The 23,679-nt window shown below is 33.6% G+C and overlaps 9 protein-coding genes across 9 annotated transcripts; 4 read left to right on the forward strand and 5 right to left on the reverse strand.

The window, feature by feature from the left end:
- Positions 1–1,975: 1,975 nt before the first annotated feature.
- On the forward strand, positions 1,976–7,051 carry PMD1 (Pmd1p; the record flags this gene model as incomplete). The annotated part of the gene is made up of 1 exon (XM_041550256.1): positions 1,976–7,051. The coding sequence occupies one exon, from the start codon at positions 1,976–1,978 to the stop codon at positions 7,049–7,051; it is 5,076 nt and encodes a 1,691-aa protein (XP_041406190.1).
- Positions 7,052–7,338: 287 nt separating this feature from the next.
- On the reverse strand, positions 7,339–7,698 carry RPS26B (40S ribosomal protein eS26; the record flags this gene model as incomplete). The annotated part of the gene is made up of 1 exon (XM_041550257.1): positions 7,339–7,698. The coding sequence occupies one exon, from the start codon at positions 7,696–7,698 to the stop codon at positions 7,339–7,341; it is 360 nt and encodes a 119-aa protein (XP_041406191.1).
- Positions 7,699–9,955: 2,257 nt separating this feature from the next.
- Positions 9,956–11,716, forward strand: COM2 (Com2p; the record flags this gene model as incomplete). Its single annotated transcript, XM_041550258.1, has 1 exon — positions 9,956–11,716. The coding sequence occupies one exon, from the start codon at positions 9,956–9,958 to the stop codon at positions 11,714–11,716; it is 1,761 nt and encodes a 586-aa protein (XP_041406192.1).
- Positions 11,717–12,054: 338 nt separating this feature from the next.
- On the forward strand, positions 12,055–13,224 carry KABA2_04S04246 (uncharacterized protein; the record flags this gene model as incomplete). Its single annotated transcript, XM_041550259.1, has 1 exon — positions 12,055–13,224. The coding sequence occupies one exon, from the start codon at positions 12,055–12,057 to the stop codon at positions 13,222–13,224; it is 1,170 nt and encodes a 389-aa protein (XP_041406193.1).
- A 229-nt stretch (positions 13,225–13,453) lies between these two features.
- Positions 13,454–16,099, reverse strand: SAK1 (serine/threonine protein kinase SAK1; the record flags this gene model as incomplete). Its single annotated transcript, XM_041550260.1, has 1 exon — positions 13,454–16,099. The coding sequence occupies one exon, from the start codon at positions 16,097–16,099 to the stop codon at positions 13,454–13,456; it is 2,646 nt and encodes an 881-aa protein (XP_041406194.1).
- Positions 16,100–17,025: 926 nt separating this feature from the next.
- On the reverse strand, positions 17,026–17,652 carry VFA1 (Vfa1p; the record flags this gene model as incomplete). The annotated part of the gene is made up of 1 exon (XM_041550261.1): positions 17,026–17,652. One exon carries the CDS (start codon positions 17,650–17,652, stop codon positions 17,026–17,028), a length of 627 nt encoding a protein of 208 aa, XP_041406195.1.
- Positions 17,653–17,946: 294 nt separating this feature from the next.
- Positions 17,947–19,035, reverse strand: LCP5 (Lcp5p; the record flags this gene model as incomplete). Its single annotated transcript, XM_041550262.1, has 1 exon — positions 17,947–19,035. One exon carries the CDS (start codon positions 19,033–19,035, stop codon positions 17,947–17,949), a length of 1,089 nt encoding a protein of 362 aa, XP_041406196.1.
- Positions 19,036–19,414: 379 nt separating this feature from the next.
- NSA2 (rRNA-processing protein NSA2) lies at positions 19,415–20,200 on the forward strand (the record flags this gene model as incomplete). The annotated part of the gene is made up of 1 exon (XM_041550263.1): positions 19,415–20,200. One exon carries the CDS (start codon positions 19,415–19,417, stop codon positions 20,198–20,200), a length of 786 nt encoding a protein of 261 aa, XP_041406197.1.
- A 492-nt stretch (positions 20,201–20,692) lies between these two features.
- Positions 20,693–23,161, reverse strand: RSP5 (NEDD4 family E3 ubiquitin-protein ligase; the record flags this gene model as incomplete). The annotated part of the gene is made up of 1 exon (XM_041550264.1): positions 20,693–23,161. The coding sequence occupies one exon, from the start codon at positions 23,159–23,161 to the stop codon at positions 20,693–20,695; it is 2,469 nt and encodes an 822-aa protein (XP_041406198.1).
- Between the last annotated feature and the right edge of the window lie 518 nt (positions 23,162–23,679).

Here is a 23,679-nt window from a genome sequence, read left to right on the forward strand (position 1 = left end):
ATAAATGGAACAATATTTCATTTATGAATATAATTGCTTCCATAATTTACTTTATATATTTTTATATAAGATATAAAAAGATCAGACGACTATAAGTTGATTTTGTAATATAATAAAATTTGTTCAGTTAAATAGAAGATGTCTAATATTCAATTTTCCCATCAATATATAATTATAAGTAGCCTTAAATGGATGAAACGTTTATAAGTTCTGTTGATATTATTTTATTTGATCTTTCAATTAATTCCTCCCCACTTTAGGTATGACCAACTTACAAAGTCTCATAACATAAAAAACTTATATACTTCAAGCTCATAGAAATATATCTACAAAAGGTCACTTGTACAAGCTATAAAGTTTAAAAACAAATGTTTCAATCGGTAAAATTCGTTAGGTATATAATGAACTATAAAATTTTAGATATAATCTAATTTGTATATCGAGATAGCTTTACGGCAAAACAATTTCCCTGCATTTGTAAAGTACGTTAATTTTAAATTAACGCGCAACGCGAAGGCATATATTCAAACGTAGCTATCTGAGAAATACATAGGTTATCAAAAGGTTTTGATTTCGAAACGCATAAAGCGCTCATTTTCTGAACGCTTATGAAAAATACTTCATAATGATGAACCATATCGTGTGAACAATCTCTGACTGTAACCCTAGCAATAGGGTTTAATGATTAGAACAACTTATGTTGCCTTCCTTCTGATATGAAGTTTTTTTTTTGGGGGTTTCCAAGTTAAATATCGAGTACCTACTCATACTTAGTACTTCGAATTCAAGAATTTATCAATTTATGTATGTTTTCCGTGTTATCGGGATTTATTAAATCGTTATGGTGTTTCAAAGACGCAGATCCTTAATAACGTTTCTCTCTTTAATAAATTCTGCCCTATTTTGTTACGAAATCCACATAGCAACGATGTACGTGTGGGAGTGGGGGTGGGCCCCTACAGTCTGTATCACATTTTTATCATTGGGCTTTGCTTAAAATACACTACTCTAACATCTATTCGCCCGGGTACATATTACATATATTTATTATGCAAAATAGACAAATTCCCGTTTAAGTTATGAAATGAGTGAAAAAAGTGAAAATATCAAAAAACATATTTTTGTTTGTTGTTATTTCCGTGCTCCGACAGGCTTTCTCCTTTCTAAATTGAGGAAAATTTCAGCAGCTTCTTATAAGGCACTCATCGTTCATCTTCGGTTTCTACTCTCTATTACATAGGCAGCAAATCTCTTGTTTATACTTTGCTCGTTGATATAAGAAAGGTAAGACAAATCATCGGACAGGGAAAAACCTATGTGTCCCTCCCACTTCAATACCTTTAATCTCTAATACATATATGCAAACTATAATTGTAAAATGTGATTGTCTCTATTTACTATATACAAAGAAGAAATGCAGATATTGTACTTCTGTATTTCGTTGAAGGAAGACAGCAGCGACCTTGGTGAGAAAATTATCCGGTTATACCAAAGCAGTAGTAGATGTAGAATTACATTCTTATTAGTTAATATTTTTTCATTTTGATAATGCTAGCTCTTCTTGAATTGATGTATCCAGTAGTTGTATTACTTTCCTTTAAATGTTATACAGACTTTATACATGTAAATGATATTGTAGATATATCGTTGCGATAAATAGTATTTTTTTTTTAACAATATTGAAATTTCTTGAAATGTCTTATTATTAACTGTATATTTGACAACAGTTTCATATTTGCAATATTAAGAGTCTTTGATTTTCTGCATTTCTTCAAGGTTTCCTCAATTAGTATCGAGATAAAAACCAACAAACCAACAAAAGTGAACTTCCTTTTTCATAAAATACTGTCATTTAAACAGATAATTAATTAAATTCATATAATTTCAGTCCATAAAACTACTTATAAATTAGGACATGTATCATTCATACATATAGAAGGCATCCGAATTGAAATATAAACATATACATTACCAAATGCCTACTTTACAACCATCATCTAGTGTTTGTTATAAATTGAAATTACCCGATTTGCCGCCAGAACTAAGGAATAAAGATCTAGATGAAACTGTGAAGAGAAGATATTCTTTAGATTGTAGGACAGGTGCAGCTACTGAAATTTGTCGATCAAGTATATTGGTACATGGTGGTCTTACTATCCCATTGAATATTTCACATATTACTACATCGGAAATTCAAAATAAATTGATATTATATTTTGCCAAGAGAAAACATACTGGAGCTAATTTTAAGAATTTACAGGAATGGATAAGTAGTGAGTTGTTCTCATTAGATCTAATAACAAGAGAATGGTCAAGAATACCGACAACCAATAAGAATAATGACGAAATCATAAAGGAAAGATTGTTACATTCAATGTGTTATTATAATAACAACTTATACATGTTTGGTGGGCTTATTGTCTCACCACAAAATGATTATGAGTTGATTGCCACTAATGAATTATGGAGATTGGATTTACAAACGATGAAATGGTCTTTAATTGGTAAAGATCCTCAGATAACAAGAAGATTTAATCATACAATACTTGTAAAGAATAGTAATGATGAAATGAAAGAAACGAAATTGATTATCGTGGGTGGATTAAATAATATGGATCAATCGATACCATATGTCGATGTTTTTAATATTACTACTAATGAATGGGAATCTGTAAGATCGTCCAATAGAATAATAACAAACATTGAAGGCAACATGGTGTCTCTATGTAAGAATAAAAATTGCCCCGTACTATTACAGGACAATGAAGCAGAAATCCCAACTTTAGCTTATTATATGCCATTATCTCAACAGAAACGACAATTAAATCCACCAGAAGAGGCTCCATCCGATGAAAATTCCCCAATGACATCTGATTCAGATAGTCAAGAAGATGAAAAAGAAATACTGAAAGATGCTACATTGACTTCAGAAGAGGATTCAAGAAAATGTGCTCCCATTATAGCATTACCATTGCTTTCGAACGCACAAGGTGTTCCATTGATTGCAAATCAAGATGGAGTATTTGAAGATATCCAAAATACATTTCATTATGAATCGGCGTCATATTTCAACGATAATTTTATTCTTGTAGGCACAACTTCAATTGGCCCACAAGCGAAACTATACTGTTTCTTTTATAATTTGCATTTCTCAAAATGGACAATGATTAATATCGATTGTCCAGATTGCGATATAACCCACCATAGATTTTGGAAAGTATTTACTTGGGAGTCACACTATCAAGCACTCTTGTTAGGTACACTGCACGATGACTTTCACACTTCTTCAGTTCAAAAATTTGATCATCTACTTGCATTTGGTTTATCAATGACAAACGTCTTAAATAGGGCTGCAATATTACCGGATTATAAACAATCGAGAAATCAATCTCTCTCGACGACCCCAGCAACGCCTTCAAATCTAGATAATAATCCATTCAAAAATCCAATACGACCAACGACAACAACTTCGCATTTCGAGAGTTATATAAAATATATCACAACTCCATTAGACATAGAGGCTACAACATCTGTGTTTCCACCATATGCTATGGTTTTAGGTAAAGATGGTTTTGATATCTACGGGGATTCATTTGCAGACTTTGAGTTTATTACCAATGAGGGTGAATCTGTGGGTGTTCCATCATATTTACTGAGAAAGAGGTGGGGTAGATATTTTGACTGTTTATTATCTAAGAGTTATTCAAAGACTTATGCCAATTATGAGACAGCTGGAAGCCATTCTGCTTTGGTCAAACCTGTAACTGACACGATCAGTGATATACCAGAGACTTCCATATTGAAACTACATCCTACAAATAACGTCATTTCACAGACATCTTTAGATTCATATTTCAAAGAGAAAGAAAACAATTTGGATCCTAAATCTATGTCAAATTATAATAAAGAACAATCTGTTAACTTACCCCCAACATCGAAAAGTAATATGAATTATAAACTTTCTCCGACAAGCTCAATGTATAATGTCAGTGTTCACGAAAATTCTCCTGATGTTATCAATGTGATCCCTACACACTTATCTAATAATAGGTACGAAGACTTTAAAAATTCCAATATGCAGGCACCAACAACAAGTTCTTCAAGTGGGATGGTGTTCAGAGTTCCCTTCCACGACAAAAAATTCCAAACCACAGATTTTCAAGATCCACGTACTTCATATAGTCAAAATAGTACGAATGACCGTAGGAGATCTTCATTAGCTGTTCAATTTGAAGGAGGTGTAGATCCAAATGGTTCAAAGAGCCCAGGACAATACCCTCGTCGTGCATCACACCCTACGCAATGGAATCCCTCATTTTTGGATTCTAATAGTGCGTCACCCAAACCTAGCGGATTGTCAGTAAGCTTCAATCCTTCTTCAATTACTAATAGTAACAACATAGCCAATAGAAGGCCGTCTTGGAGAATGATGTCAAGCGCGGCAAATTCTAGAAAGGCATCTGTGACCTCTCAGAGCAGTGTTATGTCCTTTGTAAGTTCTAAATCTGATAGAATGGGGAACTCTGTCATAGCAAGAAGAAGCACGAGTGCTTCAAGTAGTAATGGTAGTAGTAGATCTGCTTCTCCCAACCCTGTTTTATTGAACGTTTCATTGCCACCATTAAGTAATATTCCAGATGATCCAATTCCGTCCACACCTGCTAATATACCTATCCCTCAAAATAATCATCGCCCAAAGTCAACAACTTCGAGGGCAGGGTCATTCGCTGAAGTATTTGGTTCGAGTAGGGACAGTCCATTCTCGTCAAGACGATCATCTAGAGTAAGGCATGGTTCAAATGTAGCAGATTCAAATAGCTCAATGCATTCACCTAGGTATTCAATTGATGATGCTAAAGGTTTTATATCACCTACAAGAACCAGACGTATGTCGTCGTGTACTTCTAATGGGGATAGTCTGGAGAGTCTTGGTGCTGCTGAAGGAGGTAACAAATTAGAACCTTTATTAACACCGAGATCCTTGTATCTTCCTTGGCCCACTGCCACGGTTCAAGCTTTTGTTGAATTTTTCTATACCGGTCAAATCAATAAGAAATGGCTATTAGTTCCCGTAGTGATGGATCTATTAGTGATGGCCAAAATTTACGAAATCCCATTACTGTATGAAATGATTTGCGAGGTCATTTATGCTATTATTGGTAAGAAAGAAGAAAATCTACATTATAATTGCAATAGTATAGATCGTGGGTTTAATCAACTAGTGACAAACTATTTTCAAGATGATGAATCAAAGATTTCCAAATTCTTAGAGAATAATGAAGCTTATCATCAATTACAACATCTGAAAAAATCATTAAATGACATTGATAATGGATACCTCGTTATGAAATTATTAAGTGATCTATCAAGAAATCTTTCTACTAGCACTAATGAGGATAGTGATAATAATGATACTATCCTAAGCCAAGATGATTTGAAATCAATTCAACGATCATTATCAAATGTTTCTCTAACTAGAGATATCCACATGGCCAACGAAAGCCATCCAATGGTGAAACTTCATCAAAACTCTAACATTTCGACAGGCCTTTCGTCACTTATTAATAATGATAATGACATAGATGTATCGGCATCGTTGTTAAAGAAACTTCTTAATCAATCCGATAGTAAATATCATAATGATACTGTCAGGCGTGGCATGGATTTGGTCGCCAAGGATAGAGAAAGACGTCATTCTTCTAATAGTTCCTTATTCAAACGTGTCAATGACGAGGAACTAGAACAAGCCAGATTACAAGGTTTGTCTGAAGTTGATTATGATTTTAGTAGAGATGGACATATGAATTCCAAAAGTCTTAAGAAATTATATTCGATGTATGATAATGATAATGGTTCCGAGACGAAATTATCTAAGGGTAACAATAAAACAAACACAAGTGAAGCTAATGATGATGAAATTGAAAAAAATTCGTCCCAATCAGATTCAGATGAGCTAGATTCTCAATTCGATGGTCTATCCAAGATTAAGATGAAAAGACAACAGTTAGAAGATTTTGAATTAGATGAATCTATTGATCCATTATATCGATTCAGTGAAAGTGAGGCTGAAACATTTGGAGCCTCTATGTCACGTTCAGATTCGCTAAGGGCATCAGGCTATGGTAATGCAACAAGAGGAAGCAAGACAAGTAAATCAACTCTTTACAAAGATTCGTTCCTAAAGAATAATATAGTTAACAATCCTAGTACTGGTACACTTAAAAATGATAGTGGATCCTTTCTGCAGAATAAAAAACCAAGTGATGCTGAAAGTGGATCTAATTTATTAAATCTATATCAAAATGGTCATTATAGAGAACCTGGTGTGAACTTCACTGAACCAACTTTAGAGAATATCATATCAGCCGATGCTTTACCACCTGTTGATTATATTATGAAATCAATTTATAGAACGACGGTATTAGTGAATGATTCACGGATAATGATACGATGTATGGAATGTATTGAATTATCGAAATTATTAAAATTAGTTAAAAAGAAAATGTCACATGAAGTTCAATTACTTGAAGATAAGACCAAGAAAAATGAAAAATCAAGAATATCAAGTATATTAGTTACGCCACAAAGTGGTCATAGGTCATCCATCAATGCGGTGCCAAGCAGAAAAGAAGGATCTATCACTACACAAGCTTTACCAAAAGTTCGTACTATGTCATCTATACCTAATTTCAAATTGAAACAAATCTCTAATAACAATGTTCCAATTGACCCATTACGTCGTAAATCATCTAAGTTAAATTCAATCTCGCCACGTACATCGCTATCTGTTGTCACATCCAACAACGCTAAAACCGGTCACAACCCTGTGACCAGTAATTCAATGGTAAATTTAAGTCATGATATGAGTAGCAACAGTAAACTGTCAATGTATCCACCATTCATAACCTCGACGATATCTAATGTAGCGTCGCCCAAGACTAAGAAGGATCTTAAAAATCCGTTACTTGGTTTAAGCAATAACAATGCTAATAGCAATAACAATAGCAATAGTGGCTTCTCATTTTTTGGTAAGAAGAGTAAAGATAAATAAATATACATAAATGCATATAGAGAGACATGAACATAACAATATTCGATAAATCTAATTAAATTTGTTTAAATTGTGTCATTAATTAAAATAAAACACCAATCACGTTATTCCTCGGATATTTTTTGTTGATATTAATACATTTTAACTTATCTATTTAAATTGTTTAATTATTTTTTGTTTTAAAAATTCTGTTATATTTGATGATTATTTATTTATTACCGCAATTTTAATATATAGATATATAATTTATTATTTTCGTTAAAAGGAAAGAAAGGTCATCACACTTCTTATAAAGCCTTCTTAGCAGCAGCGGCTGGAGAAACCTTGTTGTCTCTGTTGAATCTTGGTCTTTGAGGTGGCAATCTGTTTCTTCTGTCGACTCTAGATCTGACTCTGACAATTCTGGCGTGAATAGCACAGGAAACACAGTAGTGCAACTTGTTGTAAGTCTTTGGTAGAGCATATTCTGGGTAAACAGAAGCTTCAGACATATCTCTGACAGCAGCAGCTTCGACAATGTTTCTGATAGCCATTCTCTTGATAGCCTTGTCCTTTGGAATGGACTTGGAACAGTTAACACATCTGACTGGTTTGACGTGACCTCTACCCTTCTTGTTTCTACCGTTGGAAGCTCTCTTCTTTGGCATCTTGTGCTGGAATATAAATATATATGTGTTTGGTTTCTTTATATATTTAAAGAGTAAATATTTAGAGAAAGCACAAAATAAGAATAGGTATATATATATATAAGAGAAGAACGCTATATATCAAAAAAACATACGTAATAGAATCGAGATAATAATTAGTTTAAGAAAAGAACACTCGTTACAATGAGAGAGAGAGAGAGAGCATATAATATAATAGTAAATAGCCCATATCATACCATATCATATCATCAATATTATTATTATGTTTTCCAAAAAAGATAATATCAGTATAAATTTTATTCAATTGAATGTACTACTTAGTTTGTTAGCAGAACAAGGTCATCGAATCCCTTTCCTTACTCACATTGAATAAATTCATCACTTAGTGAAAATTTCAGTATTTGCTTCTCCCGCATAGTTGTTATGAGTGTGCGCGTATATGGCATATATCGAAAAAGAATGTTATCAAATATATGAAAGAAAGAGAGCGGACGCTGTTTTTTTGCAAATCCATTCGAGAAAATAGCGATGTACGGATGTTATAAAAATGTACGGATGTAACTATCCGGCCGTCCAACCATAGATATATAAAAGGAAGAAGATCAAAAAAATATTTCACATGAAAGAAAGCACCGCGGAATAATATAAAATTAAGAAGAAAAGAACGAACTTCTCGGGCGGCGGCGGGTACTAAAAGAACGAAACAAAGAAGGAAAAAGGGCGCAATAATGGACAAATAACATACGAACCGTTTCCCTTCCTTACTCACAGACAACAACAGCAAAAAAGAGGCGCTGATGAGTTGAAAAGACAAACCGAGACGGAGACTAGACGGAGACAAATCGTTCCGAATATGTTAATAGATAATCTTAATTCTCCCACTCATTCCCGGGTCTTTCTTTCTATGGCAATAAATATCTGGTAGGTAAATGCTTAACTAAGAGACACTCCGGGGATAGCGAGAGAGAGAACGTCTGAAAAGTAGGTAACTCATATGATTATTGAATTGAATAAGAATTCTTTATAATTACTACCAGAAGAGAGGAGCGTGTCGGGGTTAGGATATATAAGTATCGATGAAAAACTTCTGCGAATGGCATAAGATGACGACGATATTAACTATCTCTATAGGCAGACAGGTTAATTTTTATAGCGTAATCTAGAATCATCATCAGTAGTTAAGTATTAAGGGTTACAAGATATAAAAATGGATTTATATATACCTATAATTACGTAGAAATTATATGTTGTTACACACTCATAATGGTAATAACAATGTGGAAATAGGCTATTATTAATACTATTTACCCAAGTGAGTGAGTGTATGTGTATATATGTAAGTCTCTTTCTTTCCTCAACTATATATTATTGTTACAGTGTTGCCTGTAAAGACTCTTTAGTAAAATGCACACCTTAATTATCTTTTTTCAAGCAAGAGAAACAACAACTCATGATGTTATATCTCATAATAAATGCCGTTTCTTAAACGGATAAAAATATATAGATAGAAAGAAAGTAATTTTTCTAAATTCTGCATATATGTGTTTTTATATATCTGTAACAATAGTAATAAAGGGTTTCTTAGCTGTGGCTTATTCTAAGAAATAAAGTCTATAACACGTTATCATTGGTATTGTTACATATATGTATATTCTTCTTTTTTGAAAAATAACTCTCTCTCTCTGTCAAGAAAGAGTAATAATGCTAACAAAGGTAGCGAGAGAAAAAATTGAGGTTGTTGCAGTTAAAAAGGCGCAATTCCTTTATTAATGATTGTAATAATAACAATAACAATAATAATTTACATATACACGCACAGCATGTTATACTACGTACAGGTACAATAAATAGTACGCCTTTCTCTATCTATCTTGCAAGAGAAGAGGCTAATTCATCTATCTAACACCTAATTAATTAATCTATCTATCTATCTATAATAATGTAATAATTAACGAAGTAATAAGCATTAAAAAAAAAAGAGAGAGAGTCTGGATGATAATGTATTGAGATATATATACATATACATCTAGGTTTTCTATTTCTGCTGCCGTTTCTTCACTTGCTGTGTTGTAATCTGAAATTGATATACGTAATAGTAATTTAGAACCTTATATATATATAGACGCATCTTATAATTCGACTAAAAATCTTAAATTGATTCGTTTGCTAATATAATAAAAAACATGTATAGTGTTCATTATTAATCAATTAATACTACTCCAAAGATAAATATATATTTTAACTTACACATAAGATAATGTCATTTGGATTAGAGAGATCAACTTCTAGTCATACTGTAAACTATTTAATGGATAATAACAATAAAATGATGAATAGTAATAGTAATAGTAACAATAATAACAATGGTTACGTTGCTAATGCAGGAATTAATTATAATTTCAATCTACAATTGATTCCAAAGAATGATATTGAAAATAATAATATTACTGTAAATAATGATTTAACAGGGAATACGTTAATAGATGAAATTGACCCACAATATCAATTTCAATCAAGTACAATACCTGCGACCACAAATAATATAATGAATTATTCTAATATGTCCCCATCCATAATGACTAAGACGCTTTCAATAAATAATAACAATACTTTGAACAGTAGTAATAACTATAATAATGGTAGAAGACTCTCGATATCAAATTATAATTTTGATAATGCTAATTATTATGAATATGAAGATTTTGAAATGAAATTACAATTGGGTAATAATAATGGATATATTGGAGTAATAGATCAATCACAATCAAAACAATTAGACCAAGTTCCATATCCTTCAACAACAGTAAGACAATTACCATTGACTCATCATGAAATTGATTTAGAAAATTATGATATTAATGATGAGGTTAGTATTGATAATAATAATGATGATGATGATGATGACGAATCTATGGGAAATGAAACTGATATAGATATGATGGATAACGATCTGCCGGATATTGCATTCGATTCAATAATTGCAACTACAACTACAAATAATGGAACGTCGAAGAAGAGAATGCGTGACTATTTCAAATTTAATTTGTTCAATTCTAATAGTAATGGCAATAATAACAACAACAACAACAATAATAATAATATGGAATCTGAAATACTATTAAAGAATGATGAAACTAACTCACAATTGAACGATCAATTCACGTTGAAGAAGAAATCCTTCTGGAACCCTAAAAACACACCTTTCTTAAGACGTTACAATAGTAAGAATAAAAATGATGATGATGACGAAGAAGAAAACGATATAGATATGAATGGAATGAAAAAAGAATTGGAATTGTCCGATTTTTTTGATATAGATACATCTACTGTTTTACCTGCCGTCATTACTAGTGTCCCACGCCAGAAACCAATGTTCAAGAATGGACTGAATCCAATGGTTATAATGGATCCATCTCAACCGATTACCGGCATGACATCTTCTTCTTCTTCATATGCATTTGAGAATATATCCTCTGTAAATGCTGACGCAAATTCATCTTCCCCAGTGATGACTATTGCGCCATCACTTGTTACAAACGATGATGTCTCTAGCTCGGTGACAGAACCAATCAAATCCATGAATCCATTTGAACAGGATATCATGAATTATTACGATATTAGTAATACTGGTAATACGACCATGGAACGATCACCTATCGTTGTTATAAAAGAAGAAGATGACGATGAGGAAGAAAGTACGGTTGATCCTAGTGTAGAAAGCAATACACAATCTGACACCCTGGTCATACACGAACCACCACAAACAATGAAGAGAAGGGTCTCAAATACAATGCCAAAAACAAGAGGTCGTAAACCTTCTTTGATCCCAGATGCAAGTAAACAATTCTGTTGTGATTATTGTGACAGGAGATTTAAAAGACAAGAACATTTGAAGAGACATATCAGATCCCTACATATTTGCGAAAAACCTTTCACTTGTCATATTTGTCAGAAGAATTTCAGTAGAAGTGACAATTTGAATCAACATATAAAGACTCATACTCATGATGACGAGTAATTACAACGACAGCAGCAAAAGAGCCGTATACAATATATAGAACCCTTCATATATATATAGACACAACCCATTAAGTAACGAATGACGATAATTTTTATAGAATTTTGGATAAAAATACACTTTCATTGATTTTTTTTGTTCTGTCTACTGAATATCTATTTGGATAAAAATTACAGAAAATACTAACGCCGGTCAAAACAAAAATATTGGTAGACAGAGAGAACTATATAGTTTTTTCTAACAAAGACAATCAAGATACTCAGACTCAAAATTCATTCATAAAATAATCTAATTCTCATTGAATCAGTCTGCTCTAACCATAATTACAAGTAAAATATATGTCGAACTTTTCATCAAACACAGCATATCAACTACAACTTGATAGATTTCTGCATTCTCCTTCACAAAGCAACCAATGTTCTGATTGTAAAAATTCTAACCCGACATGGTGTTCTACTACTTTCAATGTATTTTTGTGTTCAAGGTGTGCATCCGTTCATAAGCAGATATTGAACAAAGATCCATATTATTCAAATATAAAATCCATAAAATTAGATAATTGGACAGATGATGAATTATTTAACTTCATTCACAAGCCGAACAACCTTGTCAATAGAAATATATATACAACTTCAGATAACTCATACGATATAGAACAACTAATCAAGAGAAAATATATGGATCCATTACTAGAATCAGGGTTGGCAAAAAAAAGAGCCAATAGAAAGTATCCTTTACTGACAAATAGGAGAGCTAGAGATTACGAATTAAGTAAATATTCAAGACATGTTAGAGAAATTGAATCATACGATAGAAGGTTTAACAATGAAGATAATATTATAGAGGCTTTATCTATGGCTCATGGTAATATTGAAAATGCTATTGAGATTCTAAGATATAATGATGAAGCTGTTAATTCTAGATATTATAATAGTGATGATAGAAGCCGTAGTAGCAGTAATTCTTTAAATTCCGATAGATATAGTGGCTCAAATTATGGAAGTGGTCGTATACCTAGTTTACCAAGAAGACCTGTCGATAATGGACCAAAGGATGCGGTGTTTGATGGTTCATTCGATGGAGCTACCACTACTACTTCTAAAGAACCGAAGGCAGCAATATTTGATGGTTTGGCACCGGAAGCATCATCCAATCTTCAAATATCTGAATATCAAATACAGCAACAAGAACTAATGAAGCAACAAATGTTACAACAACAAATACAGCAACAAGCAGCCCAACAGCCATTCCAGCAAGTAATGCCATATCTAGCACAGCAGTCATCTCTACAACAAGTACAATCGCAACAACCACAGCCATACCAACAACTATTTTCCCAACCTACAACTACACCACAGCAAGTAGTATCCCAACCTATGTCGCAATCCGCCTTTTCTCAACTCCCATTAGACCAGCAGCGTTTATTAATGCAACAACAACAACTGCAGCAACAACAACAATTCTACCTACAACAACAACAAATGCAATTTCCTAATCAAAATGTATAGAACTACTGAGGGTTCTATCAATAATGTTTGTTTGATTACCAATCATTGCTAATGCCAGTTAGCTGGTCATGGATGATATATATGCATAAATATCACTAGAAGTTTATGTAATTAAATATTTAATAGCAAATGAAACCTGTGAATTTCTATATATGGGTAATATTTCTTTATGCAATCTAACTCCGTACATCCTAGCATGATTTACTATCCCTTTTGAATATAGTGATAGTTATGCAAACTCAAAAGGTAATGATTCTTCTGATGCATATGATACACCCGAACCTGATGAGCTCGAAGATCCAAACGAAGATGCAGAGCCTGCTGAGCTAGATGATGAGTATGATGACGTCGAACGGACATCGCTGTCTGATTCACTGTTACTGTCACTCTCATTCAATATATCGATAAAGTTTCCTCGTCTAGCCCTACGCTCAGATATGGGGGCATCGTCATTTTTCTTAACGGAATTCGTTGGATGGGGGTTGATAGGTCTTGCAGGGAATCGTTGGGGTCTAACTATCCTAGGTGTAGATGTTCTAGTTGATGGAGTACCTCTACCATATAAGTTAAGAGCAGCAGCAGAAGAAGGTTTTCTCAGGGTGGAAGATGCTGAACTCAATGACATATAATTCAAACCGTTCGCATTAATACTTGGCGTATTATTTAAAAAACTCCCAGAATTTTGGAAGGCCGAGGGGCTTTGTTTATTTTCGTCAGGAAGACCAACTTTACTCATGGCATAATTGTCAATATAAAAAGAGTCCAATGAAGCAAAAGATGAATTTATTGGCAAATCTACCATATTGTTGCTTCTTTCCCGTCTCTCTTCGAAAGCCCGCAATTCATTTTCATAAGAAGGTATAGCACTTTGACTGTAACTTCGTGATTCTTCCAATTTGTCATCCATACTAATCTCTGACTCTGATTTAGATGTTTGAACATTATGGCCATATGCGTCTGTCATTATTGAACCTTCACTTAATAATATACTTGCATCACTACCAATCTTCTCTAATGTTTTCATATCAGATATTGGACCTTTGGTAATGTTGGAAGCAATCTCAGAATCGGAAAAAGCATTTTGTAGAGAATGATCTGAATTTGTTGTGGACTTCAACGAGGATGATGATGAATCCCTACTATTGGAAAAGTCAAATCCTGAGTAATTATTTTCCGAAGGTTTTGATCTATCATCTACCTTTTGTTTAGTAGTCTTGCCGGAATAATACCTTAACGGTAAAGATTTTAAGACTGATTCCTTAATTTTCTTACCGACGCCTGACACTGCATTACGCAATTCAGATTTGGTGATGGAAATCTGTTCATATGTATCTTTTTGATCTTGTTGGAAGATGTCCTTTTCATCACTCTTCATATTTACAAGTGTTTGGTCAAACCCAGCTGTATGTTCAAAATCCCAACATACAAAAGGATGTTTTTTAATACCAGCAATTGTGATTCTCTTAGCAGGGTTCTTCTCTAATAATTTATTGACCAGATCAATTGCAGCATTGTATTCTTCTTCACATGATATCATCGAAATTCCATTTGTTGAAAGTTCTTTGAACGATGGGCATTCGACAACCTCGTTTGAGATTTTCTCGAATAACTCTAATTCAAAATCAGATATAAATGGTAACTTACCAAATAAGAGACAATATAATGTCACACCAAGAGCCCATATATCGATCATTAGTGAAATACACGATCCCTTGAATAATTCATTCCTATCAACGTTATATTTTGTAAACATTTCATCACCTAAACATATTTCGGGTGCAAAAAATGCGGGTGTACCAGCAGTCTTAGCGAGTTCTAGCTCATCTAATGCTTCACTTGACTTTTTCCTACTCAATATCTTCTTTCTTGCGTCAGGATCATTCAAATTTTCTACTGTATTGTCAATCATTATACTCGTAGATGCTAGAGACACACCAAAATCAGATATTTTAACCACATTATCAGCTGATAATAAAAGATTTGCTGGTTTGATATCTCTATGTATAATTCCTTGGTAGTGTAAATATTCCAGACCTAAGATAACTCCTCTAGTGATTGACCGGATGGATTGAAAGTCTTGCACAGGTGGTCCTACTGCTTCCATTTCCATGCAATCATCTTGACACCATTTAATTTCACCTTTCGAACAATACTCTATAACTAAGTAAATCTTTCTTGATTTCAAATCGTCTAAAACTTCAATCAATTTAACAACGTGTTTATGATGTAACTTTTTCATAATAGCAATTTCTTTCTTAATTTTATCATTCTCTATTATTTTTTTAAACAATTTAGGTACCATTCTCGATCTCTTTTCATGTCTGTCAACAATCTTAATTGCCACCAATCGTCCAGTTACTAGGTCCTTCGCCAGTTTCACCTTCCCATGCTGGCCATGACCTAGTTCTTTTATTATTTCATACGTGTTAAGTACTTTCCTCTTAGAGACTGGATCATAAGTCAATGAAATTCTGTTCGTTTCCTTTACTGGCCTTATTTCAACGTTTGGGTTATTAGAAGGAATTATATGATCTTGATGCAATGGGTGATTTAATTGTCTTAATCGTTGCTTCTCTAACAACATATTCAATGATTCCATTGAGGAAGACGATAACTCAGAGAGTCTATCTGATGACTTACTATCTATTTTTAATATATTTCTATCTATGGTGGTGTTCGACTTAAGTGAGTCTATGCTGGGGTTTCTAATATGCAAATAATGTGATGGGTGCTGTGATGTCTTTGTACGATTGCTACTCTTCTTGGAAAGTGATAATGTCAAAGGTGTGTCATTGTTTACCATTGATGAACTTAGTTCATTTTGTAATGTAAACGGAATGTCTACTTCTGTTGAGTCGAAAGCACCGCCTGACATATTATGGTTTTGTTATTTCTTCACCAGTTTAACTTTATGTGTATGATGTGATAATATATCAATGTCAAAAGTATGCTTTCATATATAAATTTGTTAGTTTGGTATAGGCCTAAGGTGAAATGGGATGTTGTATTTATTAGGCAACTAAATTCCTGTATAAAAGTTTATCTTAATAAATATGGTGAGATAAGGTAATATGTAAACTACTTCAAAAAGGGTGTTTTGTTGTTGAATTGTTGAGATCTCTCAATAATTGATTATTAAATACAGAAAAAATTGTGTTTGTTTTGTTATTTTCTGTTGTGAAATGAATGATTCGTGATATGTGTTCATCTACTAAAATTAGTTCAAATTGTTACTTATTTGAGCAGAAACAAAGGTAGAGCGAAAACAGAGAAAAAGTTGATGAAATAAGCTGAAATTCTTATATAATGAGATGCTACAGTATCTAAATTGAAACAAGAACTACACAAGAGAATACGAATACAGCACCTAGAACTTTGGTATTGTTTCGTTTCACTAATTAGATAATATATATATATATGTATATAATTCTTTGTAATCAAGTGTATGAAAGAAACTGTGTCAGTTCTCGCTTGCGCTGAATCAGAACCATTTCTCACTTAGAAGGACAACCTATAAATGATTTGACATAGCACAAAGTGTTTATCATTGAGGAAATGAGAAACAATGTAACTACTATTCGAGTTTGAAGCAGTTACATGCAATAGTAGCCTAATTTATAGCCTCTATAAGTAATGCCATCCTGGCCCGTAAAACATCGGTCGTCGCATGTGATTTATATTCACTCAGATAAGTTTGCGTTATTTTTGTTTCATCAGTCTTCTAAAATAAAAAATACAAGGTTAAACAGGTATATTACAAATGATTGCTTTTATCTAATTAGATTTTTAAGACTAAGAATGTCATTGTCCTTTTTTATTTGGATCATTACTTGGGACGGTTGGGAAGCTGAACACCTTTTCTAATTCTTCTGGTTTAGTATTAGAATAATTCGCTTCTTCTTTCTTTCTCTTTGCAATGGCAATTTGTTGAGCTTTTTTAGTTTGTAGTCTGTGTTGAAACATATTGTCATTCAATTTGAAATTTCTAACCTTCATTTGAAGTTCTGTCATCTTATCTAGAAGCTTGTTATACTCTGATTGATAATCTATTGCGGGTAGTTTATCCTGGTCTTCTTTCACAGGAGTTGGAGTCTCATCTTTTTTGGTATCATCTGAATTTTCTGAGTCCTTAGAAGAATTCCTCTTTGTAAATATTTTGTTAACCCACGTATCCCATGAACCGGAACCATTAGACGCTTGCACTTTTAGTTGAAGCTTCACTCGTTGTAATTCTGCAACGGTGCTATTATATTCTTGAGAGTGGATTGGTACAACAAAACCTGGATTTTCTATGAGGTGTATATCACATGTGTATATCAAATCTTTTAATGTTTGATTGAACAAAACGGTGGTTGCTGGTTTAGAACATATCATGCATGGATTCATGTCCTTCAGAGCCACCTTTCGCTTGACATATTCGTTACTCATACTGCATTCCCTGTGTATGTGATATTTTATAATTATTTTATCAGAAGATTATATGAATGGTGAGTAAAGAAAGTCGATTCACTTGTAGTAAAATAAAAGTTTAAATATCGGATAGCACTCTTCTAAAATAATGCCGAACAGATATAATTTCGATTTAAAATATTGTGCAATTGCAAGGCACACACAGAACTAAATAAATTATTTTAACAAAGGTTATTTTTTTATTAGAACTCTTTTGTTTATCAATAAATACGAACTTTGTTAATTATCAAATTTGTATACATAATAATGCTACTACATTCTATTCTTAGCTCTGTCCCATGCACTTCTAGGTTTTTTATTTGACCGCCTAGAGGTGCTTTCTTCCATCTTTCTCTTTGAGTTGAAAATACCAAAGTCTTCACCACCAATAACATTAGCTTTGGCATTTCTTTGTCTTAGTTTTTGCTTCTTCCTCTCTGTCTTATTCATACCCATATGATTCACTCTTGTGAAATTTTCTTCTTCAAAGGTAGTCACCCTACGTTCCTTCTCTGTATCTCTAGATGATTTAATACCACCTCTACCATGATCTAAGATATCAGCACCGATGGAAGTACCCCAATCTGGTTGTTCTGCTTGATCTTTGATATATTCTTCCATAGCTTGCATCTTAGAGTGACTACTACGGTCCTTATGATCCTTGACACTAAATTTATCCTCGAAATGTATCGTAGTTTGTGGAGGTAACATGGCGTTTATCTTTGGCGGTCTATAGATACCATCATTTTCTCGGTTTTCTTCCTTTGTTTCTTCATTATTGTCGTTAGATTGAGATTCGCTCTCTCTCGTATATCTTGATTTAGTGGTTGTTTTTGTCTTTGCATTTATCATGTTTGGTCTATAAGACAGCTCATCATCTTCATCACTACTTGATGCATCCTCTTCCTCATCGTTAACACCTCTGCTAGAGTGCATTGACGCACGGTTACCCTTCTCTGTAATACGTTTTTCGACATCTTTATATTCTTTCTCTGCTCTTGTATATGATCTCACAAGTTTATCTAATTGGTAGCCTAACTTCTTTTCTAATGGTTTTACACCACGTTCTAATACAACACGGTTCTCAATACTTGTCTCACGGCCCTTAGAAGTTGTAGGGTCTTTAACCTTCGGATCCATCTTATCATCAATAATGGAAAGTAAAGAAGAAAGATATGACAACATTGATCCATTCTTCAAGGAGAGTAACGAGACTTTAACATTCTCATCCACTTTTAAATGAGAGGCAATATCATTGTGTTGAGATGGATGTTCATAAATTGTTTCCAATTTGTTGATGGCTTCTGAAGTTGCATCTAGAGACGCATGCATTTCTTTTAACAATTTGTTTAGTTCAGACATCCTTGTATATTTTTTTGGATTGTTTGTTTAATCTTCAGAGTATTTTACTAACTCTAGTACACCTAATAATCCTGGTTGATCTCCGACTTATAATATGTATCTCTCTTATACCTTCATTACTGTCATTGATAGTTATATAGCTCATCGCAAAATTCAAAAAAATTTTCACGGCTCATCACACAGCACGAGCTTTGTCTCAATGAGAACCCAAAAAGAAAAATTTTCATTGTAGGAGCGATGAGCTTTTAGAGTAATAAGTGATGAACTTAAAAGGTTTAAATAAATGGCTAATGATCATCACCGTCATAAACGTTTCTTTTACACAGTTTGTTTTTATATAAAAGAAGGATAGTCACAACCACTTTACTAACTTTGTACAATGCCTCAAAACGAATATATTGAACAACACATTAAGCAACATGGTCGTCGTCTAGATTACGAGGAGCGTAAGCGTAAGAGAGAGGCCAGGGAAGCTCACAAGATCTCCACTAAGGCTCAAAAACTGACTGGTTGGAAGGGTAAGCAATTTGCTAAGAAGCGTTATGCTGAGAAGGTTGCAATGAAGAAGAAGATCCGTGCTCATGAACAATCTAAGGTGAAAGGTAAATCCAAGCCAATGGATGAAAATGGAGACGCTTTACCTACATATTTGTTGGATAGAGAACAAACTAACACAGCAAAGGCCATTTCTTCTTCCATTAAACAGAAGAGATTGGAGAAAGCTGATAAGTTCTCAGTACCTTTACCAAAAGTGAGGGGTATCAGTGAAGAAGAAATGTTTAGAGTTGTGAAAACTGGTAAATCGAAGACAAAAGCTTGGAAGAGAATGATCACCAAACATACATTTGTTGGTGAAGGTTTCACTAGAAGACCGGTTAAAACGGAACGTATCATCAGACCCAGTGCATTAAGACAAAAGAAGGCCAACGTCACACATCCAGAATTAGGTGTCACTGTGTTTTTACCAATCTTGAGTGTCAAAAAGAATCCACAATCTCCAATGTATACACAATTAGGTGTACTGACGAAAGGTACCATTATTGAAGTGAACGTGTCGGAGTTAGGTATGGTTACCTCTGGTGGTAAAGTTGTCTGGGGTAAATATGCTCAAATTACTAACGAACCAGATAGAGACGGTTGTGTCAATGCAGTTCTACTTGTATAAGCTACAGGTAAAATATTAATTAGAAAAATAATCAAATCACATATTTTTTTGAATCGGTTCTCATCTTTTTGCATCCTTTATTAAATATATATAATAATTCCTCTTTTGTACAATAAAATTTAAATAGAAACATTAACCTTTATTATCTTATAAGTTATTCATTGTAATCTTTTTTTCTTTTTTTTGGTTGGTTTGGGTATGAAATTATAAAACCAAAAAGTTAAATAAATCTATATATCGGTTATGTATAATATTATTGCTTGCCATATTTTTAATCAGCAATCGTTGATTCTAACAGATAACTTACGTTGTTGTTTGACTAATTTATATTGTAATAGAAAAAAAGGGGGGATTGACAAAAATTGCTGCTCTTTATATCATTCATCCCAAACGATGATTTAAAGAGCATATGTATATATATATAGTAAGTAGGAGTTTGTGAAAGGGAATAAAAGAAGTAATAAGAAGAAAAGGGGAAAAAATATCATTGCATCATTCTTGACCAAAACCTATGGTTTCTTCAACGGCCAACGTTAATTTTTGTTTCAAGGAGTCAACATCAGTATATGGTGGTAAATCCACTCTATTGAAACAGGTATGTGATTTTGGTAATTGTTGTATTTCACCAGCTTTCTCAATTGTAAATCTTCTTGGACCATCAGACCCTTGTAAATCTTTGAACCCATTGACTGGTATTCTTGATGTACCTGTTGTAAATTGTAATAATCTTGCTCTTTGTTCATTGTCCCATTCACTAACGGTCTTCCAGAACCATTGGATAGCATCATCAGATTCTTGATAACCTCTGTAATCTGTATGTTTTTTCCAATCTTCGATATCGATCTCTGCAATACCACCGATCAACAGTTCCAATTCTCTTTCATCAAAGACTGTAACAAGGTCTTCGGGTATTAATTCATTGAAACCATCCATAAATGCCTTCAATTGTTCCTGTACTCTATCTACGATCTTCCATTGACTGAACAATTCAACGTATTCTTTTTTGTTTTCATCTGTAACTTCAATGTTACGTCCATTTGGTTTCAAATCCACAGTAACCACTTCACCGAATCTTTCATCATCGGCACTAAACGTGAGGTCAAGAACACCATCAATACTATTTTCAAGCATCCAATTCAAAGAATTATACACTTCGGCATCGACACCTTCCATATCCTGTACCATGACTTTCTTTCTTAACATCATCTTATATAACGCACCGACAAAGAATGCATCCAAAAATCTTCTATGGAATACACCTAATCCGACGACTCTTCCGATAAATTTGAAATAATTCAAATGTTCAGGGTTTATACCAGAATTTGGATTGATTTGAATAGTATAATTATCATGAGCGGAATATTCAAATAAACAATAGAATGGATTAAACATTTCATGAGATAATAAGAAGAAGAATTCACGTGAGACACCACCATAATCCAAACCTTCTTCACCATCGAACTTAATCATTAATCTTTTCTTTAAATCTTCTGGAGTTTGTCTCATTATTTCTTGATAAGCATCTTCAAAGATATTCTTTCTACGAACTTTAATGTGACATTGACCTGGTAAGATTCTTAAAGCAGGTTGTGATCTGAAATAGATCACTTTACGTCTAAAGTCTCTCTTATATTGCGGTACGTTTTGATCTAATGATGAAGGTAATCTTGGATCATCCCATGTCGTAGTCTTTGTATTATGATCAACAAAATAAACTCTTGCTGTATTTGTTAATCTCATTTCCCAACCTGATGGTAAAGGACCTAGTTGAGATACAGGTTGTTGTTGAATAGTAGTATTAGTTGGACCATACGTACGGATGTATTGTTGTCTTCTTGGATCTACCCAGGTTGTTGTTCTTGTATTATGATCAACAAAATAAGCACGTCCTTCTGGAGTAAATCTTTGTTCCCAACCTGAAGGTAATTCGCCAAGTCCTGAAGTTGTAGAGCCCGACACCGCAAAAGCAGCAGCAACAGCACCATTTACTGCTGGTGTAGTACTACTATTATTAACTTGAACGCTTACGTTATTTTCAGAACCATTAGTTGAAGAACTTGAACCTGGTAAAGTTCTCCCACGATGTTGTCTTCTTTCCAATTCTGTGTTTGCGTTTCTTTCTTCATCCGTTTGTCCTACAGTAGGACGTTTCCATGTAGTAGTACGAGTATTATGATCGACATAATATGTTCTACCAAAATTATCTGTTCTTCTTTCCCAACCAGCAGGCAAACGGCCATATTGATCTTCGAATGAAGAATATTGTCTATTTGAACCATTGTTGTTACCATTAGAAGTAGTAGAAGTTTGAGCTGTTGTGGTAGTTGCTGCTGTACCACTTTGTAAAGTATTTTCTACAGATTGAGCAGCAGTAGTAGCGGTAGCTGTAGTCGTACCCGAAGTAGAATGGTTATTACTTGTATTATTGGTAGAAGAACTTGCTCTAGATGATCTATGAGTTCCATTCCCAGTAGTACGTGAATTCGAAGTACTACTTGTTGCAGCATGAGTACGGTTAGTAGTGGTGCCAGTGGTACCAGTAGCAGTAGCAGTAGGAGTGGTATCATTAATTCTTGACATTACAACGATCAATCTACCACTGACAGCCAAATTATCATTTGATCTCTTTAAGTCTCTAGTGATTGTTTCTTCTTTCCCAGTGTGAGAATCATTAACATCACCTAGGACATCATTAATCTTAATATTAACTACACCTAAAAAGCCTTGATCCTTCTTTTTAAATTTCTTTTGGTCGAATACTTGAATAGTCAATACGGAGCTTTCCGAGATATCGTTGAATTTAAAGGTTTCATTCCAATATGGGTTCAAAGTCTTCTTGGCTGCCGAAGTAGATTTTGTTTGATATCCATCCACTGTTAATACAGCAAATGGATCCGGTGATCTGAATACATCCCTCTTGTATAGGGATTCTGCCGCTACCAATTTCACCGAGATAGACATAGCTTTAATGATTGATCAGTATGCTGTATAGTCCTTGTATGTTGTGAATGAGAATATGTAATGAAATGTATATAACGTTCTGTGTTTGTATTTATATTTATATTTACAAATATATGTATATAGGCTGCAAATATGGATCACTTACTAATGGGATATAAATTACTTTTTATGTTTCCTCACTACAACCCGTAAGCACTAACGAACGATATTACTATTACTATTACTATTACTATTACTACTATTGCTATTATTTTCTTACCTTCCCTTTGCCACAACTGCAAACTTCCCTCATGATGACAAGAGAATGAGCGAAATCGAGCAAGAGAAGGAGAGTGCACGTGGTGTGTGGGTGTGAATAGGGGAGGGTAACACCCACACTGTCTACAAATTAAGCCAAGTCATTATAATTATAGTATTAGCACAGGCTATACCATATTACATTGAATACGGACGGTGTTGTGTGCTGTGTTGTATGCTGTGCTGTATTATGTTGTAATAGTAGCAGATATGCTATCGCC

This window comes from Maudiozyma barnettii (genome assembly GCF_903064755.1).
Source record: "Maudiozyma barnettii strain CLIB 1767 genome assembly, contig: KABA2_04, whole genome shotgun sequence".
NCBI classification, from domain to species: domain Eukaryota; kingdom Fungi; phylum Ascomycota; class Saccharomycetes; order Saccharomycetales; family Saccharomycetaceae; genus Maudiozyma; species Maudiozyma barnettii.